General features: G+C 48.4%; 1 protein-coding gene across 1 annotated transcript in view; it reads right to left on the bottom strand.

Moving 5' to 3' along the window:
• The window catches only part of NCAM1 (neural cell adhesion molecule 1), a 67,324-nt gene that overhangs the window by 33,115 nt on the left and 11,936 nt on the right, over nt 1–22,273 (bottom strand). The window contains exons 8-13 of the mRNA XM_040630657.1: nt 21,868–22,010; nt 11,247–11,397; nt 10,695–10,879; nt 10,297–10,393; nt 9,807–9,977; nt 8,014–8,145 (exon numbers count right to left, since the gene is read on the bottom strand). Coding sequence (XP_040486591.1) covers nt 8,014–8,145; nt 9,807–9,977; nt 10,297–10,393; nt 10,695–10,879; nt 11,247–11,397; nt 21,868–22,010 — 879 coding nt within the window. The remainder of the gene's footprint in view (nt 1–8,013; nt 8,146–9,806; nt 9,978–10,296; nt 10,394–10,694; nt 10,880–11,246; nt 11,398–21,867; nt 22,011–22,273) is intronic.

Here is a 22,273-nt window from a genome sequence, read left to right on the forward strand (position 1 = left end):
CTTTCTGCCTTCTCCCACTGACTACTGCTCGTGTCATTTTTTTCTGTGTGCTCAGAAATATTATAAATCTTAAACCCCCACACGGCTGTGGACACCACTGTAAACACACAGACACACACACACAGACACACACACACAGACACACACACACACGTGCGCACCCGGAGGCTCCTGCTGACTGGGGACTTCAGGCCTAACCCACAAGCTCACCTCATTAGAGCATTATAAAGGCTAGCTTGAACCAGGTCACCGTTGCAATGAAGTGTAATGTTTTCCACAAGTCTGGCCCCGACTCTACCCTCTGCAGATGAATTCCAGAACTCTGATCTGGACCCTCAGCACACAGACTTGAGCGGGCCCGGCCACGTGTTCTGGGGCTGCCATTTTCCTGGCGCTGAGGAGGAGGGCTGCAAGGCTTCTCCCTCCTGGTGCACTCTGTGCGCTCCTCATGCCCCCTGGGCCCTGCCTCGAGGTCCCACGAAGCAGGGCACGCTGTCAGGAGCGAGCCGTGACTCCCCTCTCTGCTGCACCCTCCACCTCTCCCCGAGCAGCATTCTCTCTATTCCTTCCCTTGTTCTCAGTCTTGGCGACTTGTGCATGTGTGTGTGTACGTGTGTGCACGCTTCAGAGGGGAGGGACAACAAAAGCTGGGAGGAGATGCTCTTCTTTTGTCTCCCTAGTGTTTCTCTAATCCTATTCTGTTTTTCACACAAAGGGAAATTTGGAAAACTCTTCACGCAGCGTATTCTTCAAATAATCATCCCAGCCCTTGTGATGGTGCTGGGTCTGTTCTCTTGGCCACGCAGACAGCATGCTTAGGAAACCACACTAGGAAAAGAGCCTCCATGCATTCACAACTGTTACTTTTAATACAAGAGACAAGAAAAGGCAGCACTGTGACCCAGAAGTCAGCTTAGCAACACGCAGCAATCTGGCCAAGAGCCGCCATAACTCTGTACTCACTAGCCGGTTCTGTGGTTGTGAGGGCAGGAAGAGGCCAGGTTGCTATGGAAACATGAAGGGCAGACAGGGCACAGAAAGGTGAAGGAGAGCATGGAGATACAAATTATACTCATAAGTAAATACACGTGTTTATATAGGAGTGTGTACGTGTGCCTACATATAGACACAGATACACAGAGATACATATAAAGAAAAGAAAGAGACGGTGAAGGGGATATTCTCTCAGGTCCTTTCCCCCTGTTTTATCAAGAGAAATATGGATATTTTAAAGAAATCAGAGATTTTGCTGACAAGTTACTCTCATTTGGCAAGAAATAACATAACCCTCATTTATTCTTACCACAAGTTCCAGCTACCTTGTGCTGGGCACTGTTTTCATTTTCACAGATACCTACGAGAGAGGTAGAATCTATCCTTCATCAGAGAGATAAGGACTCTGTGGCCCAGGAGTGGCTCATTCAAGGCCACTCAGCCGGACGCAGAAGGAGCGGACACGGGATTTGAACCTAAGGCTGTCTCTGGTTCCCAAGCCTGGAAAGCACTACCTGGGGGTGGTGACCCTGTTGCTAAGCCAAACAGATGCAATAGGGGGCTTCTGAGCCCAGGGCTGGAGTGTCCCCCCCACCCCCCGAGGCTGTGCCCAGAGTGCGGCCGCACCTGAGCCAGGCGGGTGGTGCCGCCCTGCCTGCCCCCTGAGCACCTGCCGCACTGACACCTCGGGCCTCACGCAGCTGCTGTCTCCCTTTGCTCTCCACGCCCGTCCTTCTCCGAGAGCTGGGCTCAAAACTCCAAAGAGTCACAGGCACAAAGCTCTCTCCCGAGTCCCCAGGGGAACAGAAGGGCAGGGAGGCCAAATGAAACAAGACCGTAAGTGACAGAGAGGCTCAGTCAGGAATGACGAGGCTGGAGACTGACCAGGCGACGTCACTGCCAGGCTTAGCAGTCCCGCCTCGGGGTGGGTAGACACAGCTTGCTAAGCGCTGTAACGTTTTTTAGTGGGGTGGTGGGAGAGAAGGGCGATTACTCATCCTATTTTATGGAAGAGAAAGAGACGGCTCACTTGCGAAGGGTTAAATAATTTGCCGAAGCGCCTACCGCCAGGCACATCTGCAAGCAGACACTGTTTATTTTCCCGCAAATATTTACGAGACAAGTATGCATTTATGGAGAAAGCAAGAGCTACAGGCCTCACTATCTAATTTCAATGTCTGAATCCAACTGTGCCAATTAAAATGAAGGGTGAAAACACAACACCCCAAAGCATTTCTTATGACCCTGCAGAATAGATATTTTTCTTGGCAAATTCCTTTGGTTTCTCCAAATGTCAGCTCGGGTCCAGCCCACGAAGAGTCCCGAGGACAGGGCTGGACCGTGCCAGCCCCGGGAAGCCTGACTGCAGGATTTTCTGTCCAGAGCCTTGCCCGTCACTTGCCTACTCTTCGGGGGGAGTGTTGCCTCCTGTGAATCTGGGAGGCCCTGAGCCTATTTCTTTTCTCATTTGCTTCTCTAAAACCCGGTGCTGCTTTCTGCCAACAGTTGAATTATCACCTGGTGAAGGAGATAACATTACGCAGACCCACTGTGGCTGGTGGAAAGCAACCTGCAGAGAGATGGATGAAGAAAATGATACTCACTATCTGGAGGAGACAATGGAACAGGGGTGGAAGAGCTAGCAGGAGCCGCTGAGGAAAGAAAAATGAAAGTGAAAAAAAAAAAAAAAAAGGGAAAGAAGCTCATTGAGGCAGACAGACACTGAATGAGAAAATCGAAGAGCCGACCCGGGGGTGTCAGCGGCCGAAGCTGAAGCGGGTTATGGCGAGGAGGAAGGTGGCCCACGGACCAGCAGACAGCTGGGCTCCCTGACTTCGAACCGGGAGCCTGTGTGCCTGAAAGCCCTGCGTTCAGGTCAGGGACTAGGCCAGGAGCAGTGACAGACTCCAACCCTGCCCGAACAAAGAGCCAATTCAGCGGGACCAGCTGCGTCCTCAGGCTCAGATATCAGGAGGAAAGGCAGCCTGGACCCCAGGTTAAGGTGAACGTGGGAAAAAGGCAGCTTTGGCTCTTCATGGGATAGATGTCTGTATGTGCTTCTAGACAGGCCTATGTCTACACTCAGGGCACATACTCACAGCAAAGCCTGTATGCCTCACTCTCTAATCTCAAGTTCCAAAGAAACAGAAATGACTGTCCCACTTGCCGTTTACTGCTGGCTGAGGTCCAGGATTGCTGGGCGTCTAGCTGATACTACAACCACTGCTGCCCTCCAGAGCTCTACAGAAGGCGATTCTCCGGAGCTGCTGTGAGTGTGGAGACCAACGCAAGTAACACTGAGTGTTAGGCTCACTCTCTCTCAGAAGAAGGGAATGCTGAAGAGACCGGGGCTAAATAAAGTAGCGCTAACCCAACTTCCTGCTTAGAGGACCATTAGAAATGGTGCACTGAGACATTCTGGACATTGAAAAGATCTTTAGTTTTTCACTGGCAAATATTCAGAGGTTGTCCCATCAATAATCATAAAACAAAGTCTCCTTTGAGAGCAAGATGAAAATCTGGAAGAACGTCACCTTGTCACCAGCATCGCCTTGGCGCACTCATGGTTTGGTCTTCCTTTTCTCTTCCAGATGAAGCATCTCATTGAACCACACGAGCAGAATGTCACTGGAATCAGAGCAAGGCGCCCACTGAACTCACTGTGAGCTGATGGTCTGGTTAATTCTGGTGCAAGCGTCTCTCTTTCTCTCTCCTTCTTTCTCTGGTACTTTTTTGGCTTGAATTGTTTGCATCACTGTCCATATTATTCTGGCAAAGGGACGGAGTTCTATGTGTTTTAGAATGCATTTAGTTTATACTTGGAACGTGCCATCTAGGGGGCAAAATGTGAAGACAAAAATTTCAAGATGCCTCTTTCAAAAAGTAGAGACTCCTTCATGATCTTTACACCCTGAAAGAAATTGTCTATTTTGCTTCGTGGTTCAGAAGCGAATTAAGAGGCGACATTCAGGCAACGAAATTCTGAAGGTGTGTGGCTCGATCATGGAGGAAAGAACGCGTAACAACGGCCACATCACATCTTTAGGGCTTCAGCAGCTCTCGTTGGGAAGCAGCGCCTCCCGAGGCAAACAGAGGTTGTGAGCTTTCCATATAAAAGCTTCATGACAACATGCAGACATCCGGCCTAAAAATACATGAAACAGGGACATTCTTCCAGGCTGGAGCTCTATTTATCTGTTTGGAGTCACTGCTTCCTCGTTACCTTCACACACATTTAGGAACCGCACAGAGAGGGATCTTCAAACAGGTGAGCCAGGCTCTCTAATATGGCAGCTCAGAAGCAGGACTCTTTGAGGTATTTGTGGCTTTGGCTAGTTTCACCCGCTCATCCCTACTCTGACATGGTCATGCCCCTGCATGGGGATAAGTCTATTAAGGAACCAAGAAAGCAACCCCATTATTGGCACATCTCAAGGAACTTCAAGCGATTAATGCAAAATGCACTGGCTCTCACCCACTGCCTCCTAACAGGGGCGGGGGGTGGGGGGAAGGGGGAAGAGGGGTGGAGATATGGGGGTGTCTGACAGCCATGACTCTCTGTTCAGTATGACAGTTTATTGAGCCTGTACTTTCTCCCCCTTGGGGTGACGGTGCTCCTAGGGCCTAACTCCAGTGTCACGGCATCAGGGTGTGCATCCGCACCCCAACATCATAGGAGGGGAAAGCACAGTCAGTGGGCGAGATGAGCCAGTGTCAGAGACCAATACCAACCTGGGCTTGGTGTAAGCATGCAGCTACATGGATGGCTGATTTTATTTACCTAATTTCGGACAACTTTGGTGCCTTCTGAGGAAGGGGACTGAGAACTCAGAGAGGTCCTTCCTAAAATGCGCCCTCACTTCCTAGTAGAGTGAGTGAGTATTGGCATGGCAGCAGAAGATGCTGGAGCCAGCCCCCCAACTGTAGCCTTCTTCAGGATGGGTCCAGACACCCCCTTGGGCTAGGCCCTCACTTCAGCTCTTCTAGGAAGGTCACGAGGGTACAGGAAAGACTGTAACAGCCACCTTTCATGAGAGTATGACGTTCTGTGTATCCCTTGAGCTCTTAACCCACTTAAGTTCTTGACAAAGGCGCTCAGCGCTAAGGCTCTGCCACGATTCTCCTTATTTAGAAGTTTGGTTTTTTAATCCTTTAGGCTATAACTTCATGAGATGATTGAGGAAACTGACTTTGCATGCCACTAGCAATGCCTGCTGCTGTGCCATTCATGACCTGCTAGGAATGGACAGCCGGCTGCTCTTTTCCAGAGGGGTTCTTGGAATCTTGGTGCAGGTAACAACAACGTCTGGAGGTCTCTCTTTTTAAATTAAACACTGACTTTTAAAACATAGCATCTGCTTAAGAAATCCTCACCTTTGTAAGGGCTGAACCGGCAATGAATGAAAACCACGGATGGGCTTTGAAGTCTAAGACCCAGTTACCCTGATTCAGTACTCAGACCCCAGGTACTGGTTAGAAACGCAAAAGGAAGCCTCATCTCGGCCTTCCTCTCTGTCACATAACTGAGCCACCGTTCCTTTACTGATAAAATCCAGAAGCACGGAAAGTGAAGCTCAGATTAAGGGTCCAGGAGGAAGGTGCTCTCAGGGTCAGAGGTGCTCCTTCTGAGTTTACTTGGGGCACAGCTGCTGTTGGAGCAGAAAGCTGTCAGTCTTGACCTGACAATGCCAGTCCCCAGTCCTGACTCCTTCCAGAACTGGTTCATTCAGGAACCACGTCTGCTGAGATCATGGATTTAGCAGTTGCTCAAAATCTCAGAACGCCTACACTGAGCTCCTTACTTTCTGCTGTTGCTGCAATATTTCTGAATAAATTTTAAAAAGATAAGCTTCCCTGAGTGCCTTTCAGGAGCTGGGAGCTTTTTATGAAAAGAGTGTGCGGTTTTCTGAATACCTTTTCTCCGAATCTCTCCGGGTAACACTCCCCTTCGCTATTCTGAGCTCAGCCCAGGAAGCAAGAGGCAGGGCTTGGCGGGAGTGATGTTTGGGCACGTCTTGCAGGCCAGGTCAGACCCCTTCAGGCCCTCGGAACAGCGGGCCAGCCTCTTGTAACCCTTGCTCCTTATATTCACTATTTGCAGCTTACATGTCCTTCCCACGGAGAATCCCCCCCACCCCTGCCCGCTCCGCTTATGCTTGATGGTGACGTTACTAAGTGGCCGGTCAGTCTTTCGCAAAAACGGACATGCACGTTGCAAGAAACTAGTGCTGAAGAACAGAACTGGCCGGAAGTGGGGGTTTAATGCCCCGCAGCTGCCTGCAGGACGTACCCGTGACTCAGAGCCAAAGCTCATGCTATGCTTTCCAACTGCAGCTGCTGCTTGGGCCTCCCAGAGCCCTCCAGCCACCATAGACAGAAAAGGGAAGGGACTATGAGCTCAATTCTTTTATCTCCTAAAAGCAAATGTGAAAATCCTTTCAGCTGCTTTTTCCTGGAAGGGATTCTGAATCCCTGGTGAGGCTGTGGTCACTTTTCTGGCATCCAGGCAGAAGGTGAGGTGGTGCTGTCACGTGTTACCCGGAGACCCCCTGCAGACTCCCACTGTGCTTGGATGGGCACGCATCAGCATTGCCACGGGGTAATCGTCACACACAGAAATTAATAAATAAACACAACTTCAAAGGACACAAAAGTCGCATGCTCTAGAACAGGACGCGTGTTAGCCTCTTGGAGTGAAACCTACAGACATTAACAGGATCACGACTAGACTAAGGTCAGTGTGGTTAGGGCCCGGACAGTATCATCTACTTCAGCCTAGGGGACAAAAAAAGGGACCGGAACTAAATTAAGAACTAGGACTAGTGGATGTTAACACTATCGAAACAGATAATGAGGTATGAAGAGGCACTTACGTGGAAGAGGGCTGTCTGCATTTCCCATGGATGGAACACAGACGAAAAGAAAAGACAAGAGACAGACCCAAGGGGAAAAAAAAAAGATGTAAAAGAGATGAATAGGCTCTGCAAAGCACATGGAGCTGGAAATTCAAATTATCAAGTTATTTCAAATCCAGAAAGAAGCAATTCCTGTAGAAGGAAGATGAGGCGGGCCTTCTGTTTCTGGAAGAAGTAGAGGGGTTGCTTTGCAGGCCTCTGGCTTCGAAGAGAAGGAAGCGAGGGATTGCCCTGCGTGCTTGCTAAGCCCAGGAATCAGAGAGGACCCAGGGAACTCTGTGAGTGCTCAAGGAGTCTGGGTCTACTGCACCGGCTCCAGCTGGGTGGACGCACGGTCCTCCCAGGGCAGCAGTCTGGGAGTGTGGAGGGTGTTCCTGGAGCAGGGCTCGCCCAGAGCTGTTGGTAGGACGGGAGGGAAAGCATGGCGGCATGGTGTAAGGAAAGAGGGAAGGATGGAGGAAAGCAGATGCCATCCTGAGTGCATCAGGAAGAAGCGCCTCTCTCGAAGGAGGCCACAAGGGAGGGAGACCCTGACGTGTGCTCGTGGCAGGAGGGAGGGGGAGCAGAAGGCGGAGGCCTCAGCTCCCCTTCCCCTTTTGCATTGCTGGGGTCTTGCTACTGCACATATATCCCAGAGTGGTCTCTTTTCTACAATGTGATATCTCTGCTGCATCAAAAATCCCACGACTAATTACACGAACCATCATTGTCTTTTCCCTCTTCCTTCAAGTCACAGGGTGCTTTAGGGCCTTTGTGACCTGCGTCAAAAAGCAAAATCTGTCACATCCCTCCACAACACGCTGCCATGCCCCTGCCCAGTTCCCTGGCACGAGGCGCCAGTGTTTCCCTCCCTGGCTGCCATGCTAGCAAGCGGGACCAGCTACTGCGACAGTGTCACCAAGCTCTCTGGGAAAGACTGCATAAGGGGCTAGGTAGCAGCCATCACTGAGGGCCTCGGGGCTAGGAGGTGAGCCCTCCCTGAGCAGAGCAATCTGAAAGACAAAAAGCTGTCATCCGAACAAAGGACGGGGCAGCTCAGGGTCCCCTCTGCCCCGGGGAGAAGCAGGTGGGTGTGGGGAAGAGACGGGGCGCCGCTCGTACTTACGGACTGGCTGAGTCTTGAACTCGGAGGCTGTGCTGATCTCACCCAGACCCTTGCCGTTGAGGGCTGCCAGCCGCACGGCATACGTGGTCTCAGGCTTCAGGCCCACGATGGTGACAATGCCCTCCATGTTGGCTGTTGTGAGGAGATGAGAAGGATCACAAAGGACGGAAAGCCTATTGGTAAAATGGCGTAGTTGCTGTGGAATACAGCACGGCGGGTCCTCAAAAACTTGAACCTAGCGTTACCATGTGATCCAGCGATAGCACGTCTGGGTACACACACAAAAGCTTTGAAAGCACGGACTGGAACAGACACCTGTGGGCCCAGGTTCACTGGAGCATTGCTCACAAGAGCCAAAGGGTGGGAGAGCCCTCAGTGGGGGAGTGGATACCCAGAATGGGGTGTGATACAATGGAGTATCAGTCAGCCTTAACAAGGAACGAAGCCCCGACATGTGCAACAGTGTAGATGAACCCCAAGGACATCAGCTAAGTGCAATAAGTCAGACGCAAAAGGACAAGGACTGTAGGATTCCACTCACAGGAAGTACTTGGGAGAGGCAACTACCCAGAGACAGGAAGCAGAATGGTGGCTACCGGGGCTGGAAGGAGGTGGGACGGGGAGTTAGTGTTTAACGGGCGCTGAGTTTAGGATCACGAGAAAGTTCTGGAGATGGATGGTGGTGACGGTTGCACAATAATGTGAATGTATTTAATGGCATTCAACTTAAAAATGGCTAAAATGGTAAATTTCATATTTTACATATTTTGCTACAACAAAAATAGAACTAGAAAGTTAATTATACTTGAATTTTTAAAAGATATAAAAAAGGGGAGGAAATCCAGCTGTAGCAATGACAAAGAGAAAAAAAAGCCAGTTGGACAGATCGTAACAAGGGATCAACTCGCCATAAAGTTGGTGTGAGATTTCAGAGGGAAGTTAGGGAGGTAAAGAGATTGTTTTCTCCTGGCTCCAATCCTGACAGCACAGAAATTCCTCCCAGGCGCCCCCCCACCCCAAAGCTGAAGGAGTGATGGAAGCTTCCTGGTGAAACAAATTCTCAGTAAAACGCGATCAGGAGGTGGCTGCCCCTGTTACCAGACAGGACTGGGATCCAAACTTTCTCCAGAAACAAAGCATACTTCACTGATGTATCCTGATTAAACCCCAAACGGAGAGTCAGACACGGTTATATACTCGGTCCTCTGGGCAAAAGGGCCTGAGCTCAAACTGCAGGCATCAGGGTTATCTTCCAAACTTTGAGTTTGGAAATATATCACAGGATGGACTTAAGAGCAGACTTCTCTTGGGCAATTTGTTACTTGGTTAACACTGTAATTACATGACAGTCCCTGAGTACACCAAGCAGGACTGGGGGGCTGCTGGCAGGGAACCTGCAGCCCCGGGGCACCCACAGGTGCAGGGCAGGGGTGGACCGGACTCCTCTGGTTGTGCTCAGCACTTAAGCAGGGCTTCTGCTTGGAACGTGGTTGAGATGGCCTCATCCATCTTAGCATGGTCCCGAGAAGCAGGTCCCGAGGAACCAGGGGACAGAAGGCCAAAAATTCTAGAGGAGATTCGACCGTGCCCTAATTCTAGAGGGGACAGGGTTGGTGCTGCAGCACAGGAAGATGAATGGATGGCAGGTGTTGGCCTGTGGCATCCTCAGCCGGTGAGAGCGGAGGGCCATGCCACCCCAATGGGCAATCAGGGTGTCAGGACCCAGGGTGAGTGCCTGCCAAACACCGAGCAACCCATTCTTCTAAAGGAAATGCCGACTCTTCCCCACTTACCTTCTTTGGCGTCATACCACTTGAAATGCCACACTTCCTCGCCCACTGCTCTCCACTCAGCCTTGTATTTGAGGATGGGCACCCCACCTGTGGCCTCTGGTTCATCAAACTGCACCTGTGCTGTGCTAGAGTATGGCTCCACCTGGTCGATGGATGGTGAAGATGGGGTGTCTGCAGGGAGGGCACATATGGAGACCCAGGTGAGCTCCATTAGATCCAGGACATGACTCTCAGCCACAAAGCACGTCTCTCATTGCTGCTCATTCTTGGGAATCTTGTCGCCTATATCCTGTCCCCCGGCCCACCTCACCATAGGACACTCTCCCAACCTGCCCTGTGCCCACACCCTTGAGCCTCCACAGGCTCCCTGCTTCTGGACCCTCTGCCTTTGGCTATCCTGGCCCTTTCTTCTTTCACTCTCCTGGTGTCACCAAAGGGCATGGAATAGGCCAGCAAGGGTAAAGGTAGGGCATCCATAAGGGGTACTCACCTGCTTGGACAAGGATGAACTCCAAAGACTCCTGTCCAATGCGGTTCACTGCAGTACAGTTGTAATTTCCGAAATCATTTTCAGAGTCTGGGGTCACCTTTGGAAAGAAGGAGCTTGTGGATTATATGTGTCCCATGGAACGGCCACCGACTCAGATCTTTATTGCATGAATTTGTAAAGAACAGAACCAGGAAAACATGAACCATTAGCTCCAGCCCAGCCTTACGCCAGAGAGAGTTGCCAAGGGGCCAGTGCTGAGGCTCAGTTTCTTCTGTAGCTGATGGCTCCCCTGCTCAGGATACCAGAGAAGCAAGGGGGAAGATTTCAGCTGCATACAGGAGCCCATCCAGAGTCAGACTGTGCCTTCTCCCCGCTCCCCTGCATCCACCATGACCTACCTCCAGATAGCTGGCGGACGGGGTGTTGTAGATCTTGATATTACTGTAGTTGGAGCTTGGCAGCAGCTGACCGTCTCGAAACCATGAGATGGTGGCACTGGGGTAGGCAAATACCTCGCAGGTGATGTTCACCTGGTTCCCCTCCCAAGTGTACACAGCCACGGGGCCCTGCAGCTTGGGGGCATCTGCAAGGAACAGCAATGCCTATCAGGAAGACCACGACTACGGAGGAGCCCTGCACACCCCGTCTCCTAGCCCTGGGAGGGCAGGCGTGCCCTGAAGCAGAGCCAGCGCCAGGGCGTAGTAAAGGTCAGGCTGGTTCAGCAGTCCTGTGAGCTGAACAGGAAGATGGAGGGCTTGTGAGCCTATAAGAAGCCTGGGACAGTGTGAGGGGAGGACTTGGGGGCAGAGCTCTGGAACGGCCTCGGGCAACCGTCACAGGGAGCGTGAGCGGAGCTTTGGGGTGCAGCTCAGGTCCTGGCTGCTCTTGACCCCTTCCAGCCCGACCCTGCCTGGTCCCCACCCCCTCGCATTTCCACAGCTGCTGCTCACATTGCACTTCCAGGTACATGGACTGGGAGTCCTGGCCGATGGTGTTGCTGGCGGTGCAGATGTATTCTCCGGCGTCTGTGTACTGGATGCTCTTCAGGGTCAGGGACGACAAGCGGGCGTGGCTACGCACCACCATGTGCCCATCCAGAGTCTGCCGGGAGGAAAGAGAGAGCGTGAGAGCCCGAGGCAGGGCTGGGAGTAGGAGACCGGGCCATCTCTTGTCTGGGACCAGTCTCACATCCTCTCCCCAGGCTGTGCCCTTGTCTCTTACTTAAGGTCCCAAATAGCGTGGGAGGCTCTGGAGAGCACCACGGGAACTTGAGTGTATCCAAAATAGAAAATGGGACCCAGTTTATACGAAGCAGCCTACACTCCATGAAAAGATCGGTTTGGGCAAGGACAACCAAGGTCCCCCAAGACAACTTTGTTTGGCACGTCAAAGATGGAAGCAAAAGCCCTGGCCAGCAGATCCAGCAGCAACAGCTTTGCTTCATGAGATTCTGGGAAACCTGCACCCTACGCTTTCCTTCCAGGAGTCTGCCCATCTGCCAGTTCCATGGTGCATGCATGCATAATGGGAAATCTGAATGTGCCAAATGCAAGAAATCATACAAGAAACCTATATCTCTGCAGATGCCTTGCTTTCTTGACGGCTTAAAAGTAAAATTATTTCATTCAAGAGAAAGTCCAACAACTCGATGATCAGGAGCTGTTGAGCTGGAAGTGAGGGTCACTGGGTCCCCTTTCCAGGGACAGTGGCACAGAGTCCCAGGCAGTCACCACCAGACTCTACGCTCTAGCCCTTGATACAATGATTGGCTTCCCGAGTCTCTGGAATTCCAGTGACTGGTCAAATGAGCCTATGATCCCTAGGCAATGGGTCCTGGAATACTTCCAACGGGCTCCTGCCTTGACACTCGAAGTGAAATGGTTGCTGGCCTAGGAAAAGTCTGGGCACGTTGCCCAAGTTCAGATCCTCAAGAAAGTCGGTAATCTGAAGAAGGAGTCTTGCTCCTTGTAGGCTGGGCCACACTCTTATCTCCGGCAAATGATATTCTGTGGAGATGGACAGGTGCGTGCTCTGCGCATAGCATCTGTCGTCCCATGGGGTTGGGCCTTTAAAGAATGAAAGAGCACCTGTTCCATTCAGGTTCTTCAGACGTGCTGGTTTGGAAGCCCGAAACCCAGAATTGCAATGTCACACACAGCCGGTTTGGGCAGCTCAAAAGCAGGGTCCCATGGGCCTTGTGGGGCAGTCTCCGAAGACTTGTCCCAAGAAGTCCCTCTGACCATCACTAATGGAATTAATTCATCTCAGGCATTTAAGCCCCATTGAAGTTCATATTTGAAAGCTGGAACACCACTGCCAGCAAGGAGACAAAGAGCCAAGCAAAATCATCACTGCCTAAGGGCCACTCCACTCTCAGAGGAGTGCCTGATGTCCATGACTCTCAACTCCCATCTGACCTGTAAGTCTGCAAGGCTGACTGGTTGAGGAGATGCCACACATGAGTGAGAGATGACAACAGACAGGTGTGGAGTACTTGACTAGAACACCTTGAGACATCCAAGGGTCCCTGGATCCTGGGACTCCCCCCCTTTTCTTTTTAAAGACTTTATTTATTTGACAGGGAGAAACACAGCGAGAGAGGGAACACAAGCAGGGGGAGTGGGAGAGGCGGAAGCAGGCTTTCTGCTGAGCAGGGAGCCCGATATGGGGCTCGATCCCAGGACCCTGGGATCATGACCTAAGCCGAAGGCAGACGCTTAATGACTGAGCCACCCAGGCGCCCCCTGGGACTCCTTTACTTGTGAGCTGACAGGGTTGTCCCAATACATCCCAGTGGTAACTTCCAAGAGCTATACAAAAATTAACCCATCAGTCTAAATGACTGGCATCGAGAGCATCCCTACAAGTATCTCTAAGGGCTGACCTGACATGTTTGTCATTCCTGTCTGGCCCAAACACAGCGGGATAAAGGCAGAAAGGCTTTGAGGTCTACCCCCTGCCCTTCCGGTTATCTCAGAAAGAACATGGGTTCGGCTGACAGTGACACCAGCCAGCGGCTGAACTATGAATGTCTGTCACACAGACGGAGCTTGTCTGTATGGGGCTCAACACCCACAAACATGGAAAACTAACCAGATCTTCGGGAAGTCAAGAGAACATTTCCATAATGGACACAATATTACAGCAAAAGATGCAAAGAGAGTCATGTAGGTAAGAGTAGGACAGTAACAAACAACAACAAAGCAGGGCATGAACAGTCTACTCAGAATATTCTAGAAAATGGTTGAAGAGAAACTGGGAAGTGGTTTCATTGACAGTCATTCTTTTCTCCCCTTCTATGTGGTCTAAATTTCTCTATGTGGAAAATCTTTCTCATTTAATGGTGTCAACAGACCAGGAGACAGTCCTCTACAGAGAATTCTTATCTTGCAGTGGCTCAGGACAGGATTGATGACGGGAATTTGTCAGATGCCCAATTCTCCCTCCAAGGGGAAGCACAGACTCCAGTGCAATTAGACTGTCTCCCTCTGGAAAGTTTTAGTCCAGGACCAAGTCAGGGAGTGCCAGCTATAAGCATTCCAGACAGGGCTCATGCTGATAGTCCAGGCTTGCAGAGCAAGCAGATGATCTCTGGGCAAGAATGGAAGCACAGCTGGGACAAGAAGACCCTGCTTTGCAAAAATAGCAGGAAGGGCAATTACAATTATTCTTCTCATCAAAACATTTTTTGCATCCCTTCTTCCAGGTAAGAGTGTTCATTTTCCGAGCTTACAGAATGAAACTGGCCATAGCCCAAGCCTTCTTTGGAGCTCATCTGGACTTAACGGTCTTCATCTCTGAATGAGACAAACAGGAAGGAATGGGGCGGCACTCTCTTGAAAGTCAATTATGTCCAGAGTGAGATACTCAAGATAAGGATACTTCTAGAAAACAGAAGTAAGTTGTCTGCTTTCCTGGGAGTAAACCTATTACTTCCACTTATAATAATAATTCTCTTAACCTCCCTTAATGCTCCCTGATAAATCTTACCTCTCCCTCCAGCCAGGTTTAAATCAGAATGACAGGGGAAGATGCAGAAGGCCAAATAGAATGAAATCTGTAATTGCTCAGAAGTGGCTGATAATGAACCCTTCTTCTCTCCCTCTCCCAATCCCAATGGGTCCATGACTTTGGGGCCATAAAACACCCAGCCTGGGACAGCACTGAGCGATTTCTGTGCCACAGGAGGGAGGCATTGTGGCAAGATGCGCACTTGACTACGGTCCCCATGACAAGGAAGAAGGTAGGTACAAAGAGAGCTTATCAGACACTAGATTCGATCACAACAGTGTGCTCACGTGCAGAAACTAGGATCAGTGCCCGGGGACAGGGAGTCAACTCTTCAATATTAAACAGCATTAAATATTTATAGCCCCGACTTGAACACATGAGTTATGTGTTCCGAATAATTATCGTTTCTGGAAGACTAAGAGGATAGGGTTACCGGATTAAAATACAGTGTATAGGACTGCTGTAGTCTACATTCATACTATTACAATATCAAAATTTCCTCTGCAGAAGAGAGGGTTTTAAAAAATATTTATGGGTTTGATCCTTGAACCTCATCTAACCCATTTTATTTCACTGTCACTTAATCACACAAATCAGTGAAAAAATGATAGGCATGATTGTAATTAGGGTCTTGGGTGTGTGACTTTAACATCCTAAGATTAACATTTAGCTTCAGTTTTCAAACGAAGTCCCACCCGAGCTGAAGCAAGTAGTCAGAGAAATCTAAAAGGCTAGATGCTACTGACTTCTAAAAAACATAAAACCACTTGTGCCAAATCATGCTAATCTCATAAATTTAATGCTCTATGAAAGTGACATATGTGTGTTTAGCAATTTGGGCAAACCAAGGAGAGATGTCGCCTGCATTGCTTTGACATGAAATGGGATGTGATGTGATCATTTACCAAGACCAATCCTTATAAAATAAGCGAGCAACAAGATGAGTTGAGCTGGAAAGGGTTGAGTGGGTTTTTAGACCACTAACTCTGTGGCTTTATGACCCAAAGCCACATTAACCAGGTGAGAGTCCAAAAAAAAAAAAAAAAAATCTCGTCATTTTAAAACGCCTGGCCTGGGAATTGGAGCGATTTATTTCTGTAAGTATAATTACCTGGATGTGATTTTACCAGTACCAGCAAGAGAATAAGATCCAATTTTAAGAAGTAATAAGGATTTGTTCATCCACTCCCAACACAGCTTGCTTGCTCATCCTAAAACGACACTATTGCTAAGTAACGTCTACCACTATCGACCTATTCTTTAATCTAACTCTAGGACTAATTAGTTTAGCATGTCTGGTTATTGAACTGGAATGGTGAGTTAAACTAGAATGCTTTCAAAAACTAAAGACTGGCTAGTGGTCAGGTAAGCTATACCTCTTGCTTCTCTGGTCGAGTCCACGAAGCCTGGAGAGAACAAGATATAAAACACAACAAGAAAGCAGTAAAATTTTACAACATGTTGCTTCAGAGAATTGATGTATCACACTGCATTCCGTGCACATGCAGCTGCTTTTTAACTCAGAACTTTGTCCAAGGCCCACTTTCAATGGTGTGTTTATGACCCAACTTAATTTAGGAGTTAGCCTATGTTCCGTTTTCCCCCCTTCTGCACATTAAGGTGTACCACTCAAAGGAGCAGGCTTTCCTAATCCTTGGTAGGCATACATATGGACATCAGCAGACGTAGTCGACTGCTCCTGTTCTAAAACGTCTTGAGCATTTCTTGTCGTATTTCGTGACACTAATACGAACCACATCTAGAGATACCTAGAGGGCAGGTTTCCTCCTTTGGACCCTATCAGACAGTCTACCACAAAACCACTAATGCCATTTTGTGCTCATGCATTTCTCTAACTCGTTGCATGCAGCCTATTACAAATCAAGTTTATGTCTTTAAAAAAAACAAGGAACTAAGAGAGGAGCAGAGAGGTACATTAGGAATGGTACGCATGAAGTCCTTAAAGTTGTGGGTCAGGAAACTTTCAGGCCAGCAAGCTGCTGCCCCAGGCTCCAGCCAGTTCTGTAAGAGGACTGCCCAGATGGCACGCAGGCCCGAGCATGCGCCAACACGGTGCTCACGAAGGGCTGAGGCAACCCCGAAGCACAGAGGCTTGGGGATTTTCCTGCCCACATCTAGAGATTTTACTTATCCAGCACTTGGGAGTCTGTCATGCTTGTGGTTTTTCTGTTTTCACACCGGGATTCAGAACCATCATACCTGCACTGTTGTTTTTATTAGATGGCATGAATGCCTGGTTGTCCCTGATGTTCAGATGGAGAAAGGAAAGAACAGATGCCAGAGACACAGCGACGCAATCCAGGAAATGCAAATGAGTTAGCGAACATTTAGTAAGAGTCCACTAAATGCGAAGTGCTTTTGTGAGAAACGAGGAGGGAAATGTTGGATTATGTCACATGATGTTGGAATGAAGAAAGAAGTGAGAACAGAGGAACGAACATGCAGAGACCAAAGTGACAGTGGGCCAACATGTCAAATGTGGCTGCCAAGTCCACATCACCGAGAAGCTTGTCTGTCACATGCCAGGGCTGCATGAATCAAGAGCGTTTCTTAAGGGCTATATCATATGGAGTTATTTGTTTTTCAAATCTGATTCTTCTTGTGACTCTCCCAGATCACTATGGTTTTGTGGCTTTTAGAGCGAGTAGTTGCTAGTAACAAGATGCCTCCAGTAGCCTGACCTCCTGCCCGTGTGCCTGGTGGAACGGTGGGCTATGCCTCGGCCCTGATCATTTGGTGATGGTGTGGCTCACCTGAAGACAATCTGATATGCACACAGAAAACACATTAGGATAGGACTGACCATGCTCCAGAAATGTTAACTTCCAGTTTCTTTTAATATTCACGTTCTACTCTCTCACACACAAGTCTACGGGAATATGTAAATAAACTCGAGTAAAGCACCGCTACAGTTATCCGCAAGTATTACCTGCTCTACCTTTGCCCCCACGCAGAATACGCCAGCCCATAACTGCTCAACGCAGGCACCTTTCCCAGTGTTTATATGTGGGCACCTCCGATGCACGAAAGAGGAATTCTTCTCAGGGACAGAAAGATCCCGTTTCCAGTGAATCCAGAATTTCAAAGGTCTTTCTTATTTGGGGGATTTGTAGGATACTCTATCAGCTAAAGACTCAAGGCTCACGAAATTCCATTTTTTCTATCTCTTGTGATCTCAACTCTTTGACCCTCTTCTTTTCCTTAAATATTAAGGCTTCATATGAATTTCTTTACCAGTCATTTCAAAGTTGTGTTCAAATAAGAAGTTTGAATAAGCACACAGAGAATGTGTTCCGCTAGCGACAGATTGTGCAAATCATCCTCCAAAGGTCTCGCTCAGTATGTAAATGGCACCTGGAAGTTAGCCCCACTCACTCACATACCTGGCAATATTTAAAATGAGTGTAGGTGGGATGAGCAATGAGATGGTGCGGGCGTGCAAACTCGCTTTGCACCTGCAGTATCACAATGACCTCCAGACACATTGATCAAACTGACCCATTACGATGTTCAAATATGGTTTGTTTTCTTTTTGGTCAACATAATAGAGACTAACGAATGGATTAACTTTCAGACAGATGATACCCTAATGGTCTTAATGACCCAAATTTAGCTTAGCTCTTATCGGTCGTTGAGCAAAACCAACTCAACCAGCTGAAGCTTAGCAGACTGACAGTAATCAATGTCGAAGGAGCAATCAGACTACACCTAGAGACACGATCAGATAGGGTGTGACAATCAGGCTCAGTGAACTGGCTTTTGCTTGACTTTCTCCCCCCTTCTTTCTTTTAATGAAGAGGAACATCAGGGTCCATTAGAAAGTTACTAACACTGTGCCTATGGTTGAAAGCCTTTTCTCTCCTCTTCTCTTAAGAAGGGTAATACTAGACAAATACTAGACTTAACTAAGCAGTGAAGCAGAAGACCAAGCTGGTTTAATTAGCTTATTCTGTAACCAACTTTATTAAAGAAACCATTGAACCTTCCACAAAAGTCATCACAATCATGAGGAGCACCGTGGCATTAGGGGCTCTACCTTCTGAGCCAGTCACCCACAGCGAAGCCGTGAGAGCATTCTAAGGGCTCTGCACTTGACCTTGTCCCTGTCAACATTTTTATCAGAGGCTTGGACAAATATGTTTCATGTAAGTGTTCATGTGAGGTTGGAGGCAACAGCTAATACAGATGCTGGACGACAGCGCCTGGGGAAGGCTACTGAACTGCCTGCCTCCGGGCCTTGTGCAGTGGGGTCACCACTCACTGTTAGACCTCATTACTTTAAAAATGCATAAACAAAACAGGGGGATCCATGTGGCTTGAAATGCCTTAGACCTACAGACCTCTAAGGATAGCCCCAAGGAAAGCCAGACTCGCCCGGTTAGAAAGACGGACGAAATGTTCCTCCAGCCAGGAAGAGTGTATATGTGGCATTTTTGGTCATCAAAGTGATTAGAGGTGGCTGCAGGCATCTAGAGGGAAGAAGACTGGTAGTGCTAAATGTCTTGCAATGCACGGGACCATCCTAGGAAGGAAGAGCCTTCCCAAATCGCCATAGTGACCCCACTGAGAAACGCTGGGTTGCAACAAACAAAACACAGTTTTTAGCAGAAATAAATATAAAATTCTGCATTTTTGGTGAAGCAATTAATTGCATGAGAACAGGGTAAGAGAATATGTGGCTTCAATGCACACAAAAAGAGCTGAGCATTTTAGTTGACCACAAGCTCAATATCATGCAAGAGAATGAGGAAATTGCTGCAGGACTAATACTTCAACTGCCTGACGGCATCCAGAACAAGGGAGCAGTTTGCTGCACAGCAATCTGTGTTAGCTACCCCGGCACTGCAAAACTTTAGGGGAGTGCCAGTGGACTGAAGCTCTCTAGGACCAGACCACCAAGAAGCACAAGGGCTGAACCCGCGGCATGGGAAATGGGGAAGACCCGTGGGTGTGTCTAAGGGACGAAGAGTGGAGACTAATGGAAAATCCAAGAGCTCTCACCCAGAGGACTGAGGGGCAGAGGTGGGAAGACTGAGCAGTGGGAGGGGCAAGGAAGCAGACCTTCCTGATCGCCAGTGTTGGCCAGCTGCCTGCAGAGGACAGACACTGTCACCCTTCAGGGAGGGACCACGAGCCTTTCTAGTGGATAAGCTGCAAAGTGAGTGCCAGATGAGCCTGGAAAACCTCAAATGTGACCTTCCTTCCTGACTTCTTGGATCTCAGCATCTTGTGCGGTCTAATTCTCAGGAGCCTTCCTGACCTTAACAGGTAGATACAGTCGTCCGTTTTTATCTGCCTTGTGTATCATCCTGATTTTAAAAAGAAAATTGTTTCCTTTCACTCCTACAATATGGTGCCTCTAATCATCTTGATCCCTGAGTATATATGATGTACTTTCAGATGGAGGAGATCACGAGGGGCTGCTGCCAGATGAAAGTGAAACTGGTTACCCAGAGTCCAGCTGGCATGAATAGGTCCTCTTCGTTCTCTTAATTATGAGCTCCCCACGGTATAAGATGGACATCAAGCCTCTCTGATGTTAATATATAACTAATAGGAATGGCAACTTTTCTACATAGGGTTTCGTTTAGGCAAATATGTTAATGTGGTGTCGTATCACTGGCCGGTTTGGAGGACTTGTTCTAACACGGGTTCATGCATGTTCCAGTATTGTGACTTCGAGGAAACTTGAAGGCAGTCCATAGTAAAAGAAACCACAATACAACCTATGTGGCTGGGCTTAGATAATTATCTCAGATTGAGACAAATGATCTACACTGATCATCGAATTACACAACCCCTACTTGGTCTGAGATGGTCTCTGTTGGATACCTTTTGTCTCAGTATTTAGTAAGTATGAATGTGGATTAGTGCCTGGCTATTTGTTCTCATTCTGTAAAAATGAATTACAGATACAGGCCAGAAGTGCCCACCTAGGAAAGAATTTAGGGTAGGCACAAATCTTAATAACCCTTCCGGTCTAGCTTAGCTGTGCAGCTATTCCTAGAAAAGACACTGAATTTAAAAGCATCATTCATCTGGGACAGATATTATTTCTGTCCTTCACTGTAGGTCAACGATATGCACTGGGTCATTCTGGACAAATCACAAGCCTGATGTAGAAAAATCTGCCGAGCAGCAGCCCTGTGGTTTAAGCCCTGAAATGTACATTCAATCCACGTAACATACATGATGGGAGCTGAAATCTGAGCTTAGAGTTTAATTCCAATGTTGATAAAGAAAGTTTCCAAGTAAACACCACATTTCTTAATCCAGTTGGTTTTCACAATATCGAACAGCATATGTGAGTTTCAAAAATACTTAGCAGTTCCTTGAGTTTTTGTTAAGTCGAATTCAACTGTGGAGGTAAAACTTGTAAAAAATAATGGGCTTTTTGGAACAGCAATTTCTATTCCTTTTGATTTAGTTTTGTTTTTTATTCACGGGGCAGAAATCAGATCCTCAAATGCAAATCCCAAATGTGGGTCTGCTGTGTCACCCTATCTCTTTTTGACTTTGAGTTTACCCTCTGTAGGGATTTCCTTTAGGCAGGCAGAAGAGTGAAGATCTATCATTTTTGACATGGGGTCAATAAGCAATCCATTATAAATGTTCTTTAAGGCTAAGGCCATTACTCCTGAATAGGTGACAAAGTTTTGGCCAACTAAAATGAAGCCCATTACTACGGGGTATATGAGATGAGATTAGAGAAGTGCCATAAGAGGGTTTTAGTAGCTTTAAAACCAAGCTGCTTCTTCCTCCTGCTTTTGGCCCACTCAGCAGCAAAGGGCTGCATGATGTGAGGATACCTCAATTTGTATACACTGTCAATAATAATGACAGCTTTCTGGTGGCCTATAAATCTACATGCTCTGAAGCTAAATCTTCCCAGTCATTTCAAATTGCCAGGAAGGTTGCTACCATGTGCTACTGAGAGCTTAAGCTGGGAGCTTAGAATGTATCAGAGAACCCAGTGTAATCGTCACGTAGAAACTGCTAATTATTTTTGCCTTCAGAACAAAATGATATTCAAATATGACCGAAAATACAGGCAGACACAAAGGCAACCAAGCTTTTGTGCATACAGTGCATGTACAGCGTGAGTCTACAAAACACAAGGAGAAGAATTAACAGGGCTCATTCCGACCCCTGCTATTTCCGGGACACATTCCCTTCAGTCCCCCTGAGACGATGACAGCTGGACCACCAGGCTCTTGACTTCTCCTTGCTCCTCATAGCTCCGTACTCCTGGGTTTGAAAAACACTCCCCGCTTCCTCCCCAGAACAGCTAACTTGCCCATGCCCACGGACCTCACGCCCTGTAGATAGATCTATGCAGGAAACTGTGGCCCTGCCACCGCATGGGGACACCGATCAGGCCACAGCCAGGCAGGCTGGAGGATGGAGGCCATGGGATCTGGCGTGGCCTCCGGGGCCCGCAACCCATCTTCTGGCTCCCTGAAGAGAACGGGGCCCGGGCAGACGAGAACTGCTTTGAGCCTGCATCCCATGGCCCAGAAACTCTTGGTGATATCATACCTTTTCTTCACTGCTGATGTTCCGGGTAGAAGTCCTCCAGGTGATTGAGGGAATGGGGTCTCCCGAGGCTTCACAGGTCAGAGTGACTTGTTCCTCCAGTTCCATGGCGGTCTGGTTCTCTACATAAGTGATTTTGGGTTTTGCTGAAAAGACAAGACATGTTCATTTATCTGATTTTTTTTTTTAGTTTTCTGGGCTTAAATTATACCATGCACGCACTCCACGCAGCTTACGTACTTACTGAGTATAAGACCCAATTCTAGGTGTCGTAGGAGCTACAGAACCGCATCCCTATGGATGTACACCAAATAGGCGTGTGACAACTTCAATGTAAGAGCAATAACCACAAGATTCCCTAGAGAAAGAACACCCAGGGCAGAGGGTGGAGAAGGCACGGGGCAGAGGA

Source organism: Ursus maritimus, unplaced genomic scaffold, assembly GCF_017311325.1.
Source record: "Ursus maritimus isolate PB19 unplaced genomic scaffold, ASM1731132v1 scaffold_16, whole genome shotgun sequence".
In the NCBI taxonomy this organism is placed as follows: Eukaryota; Metazoa; Chordata; class Mammalia; order Carnivora; family Ursidae; genus Ursus; species Ursus maritimus.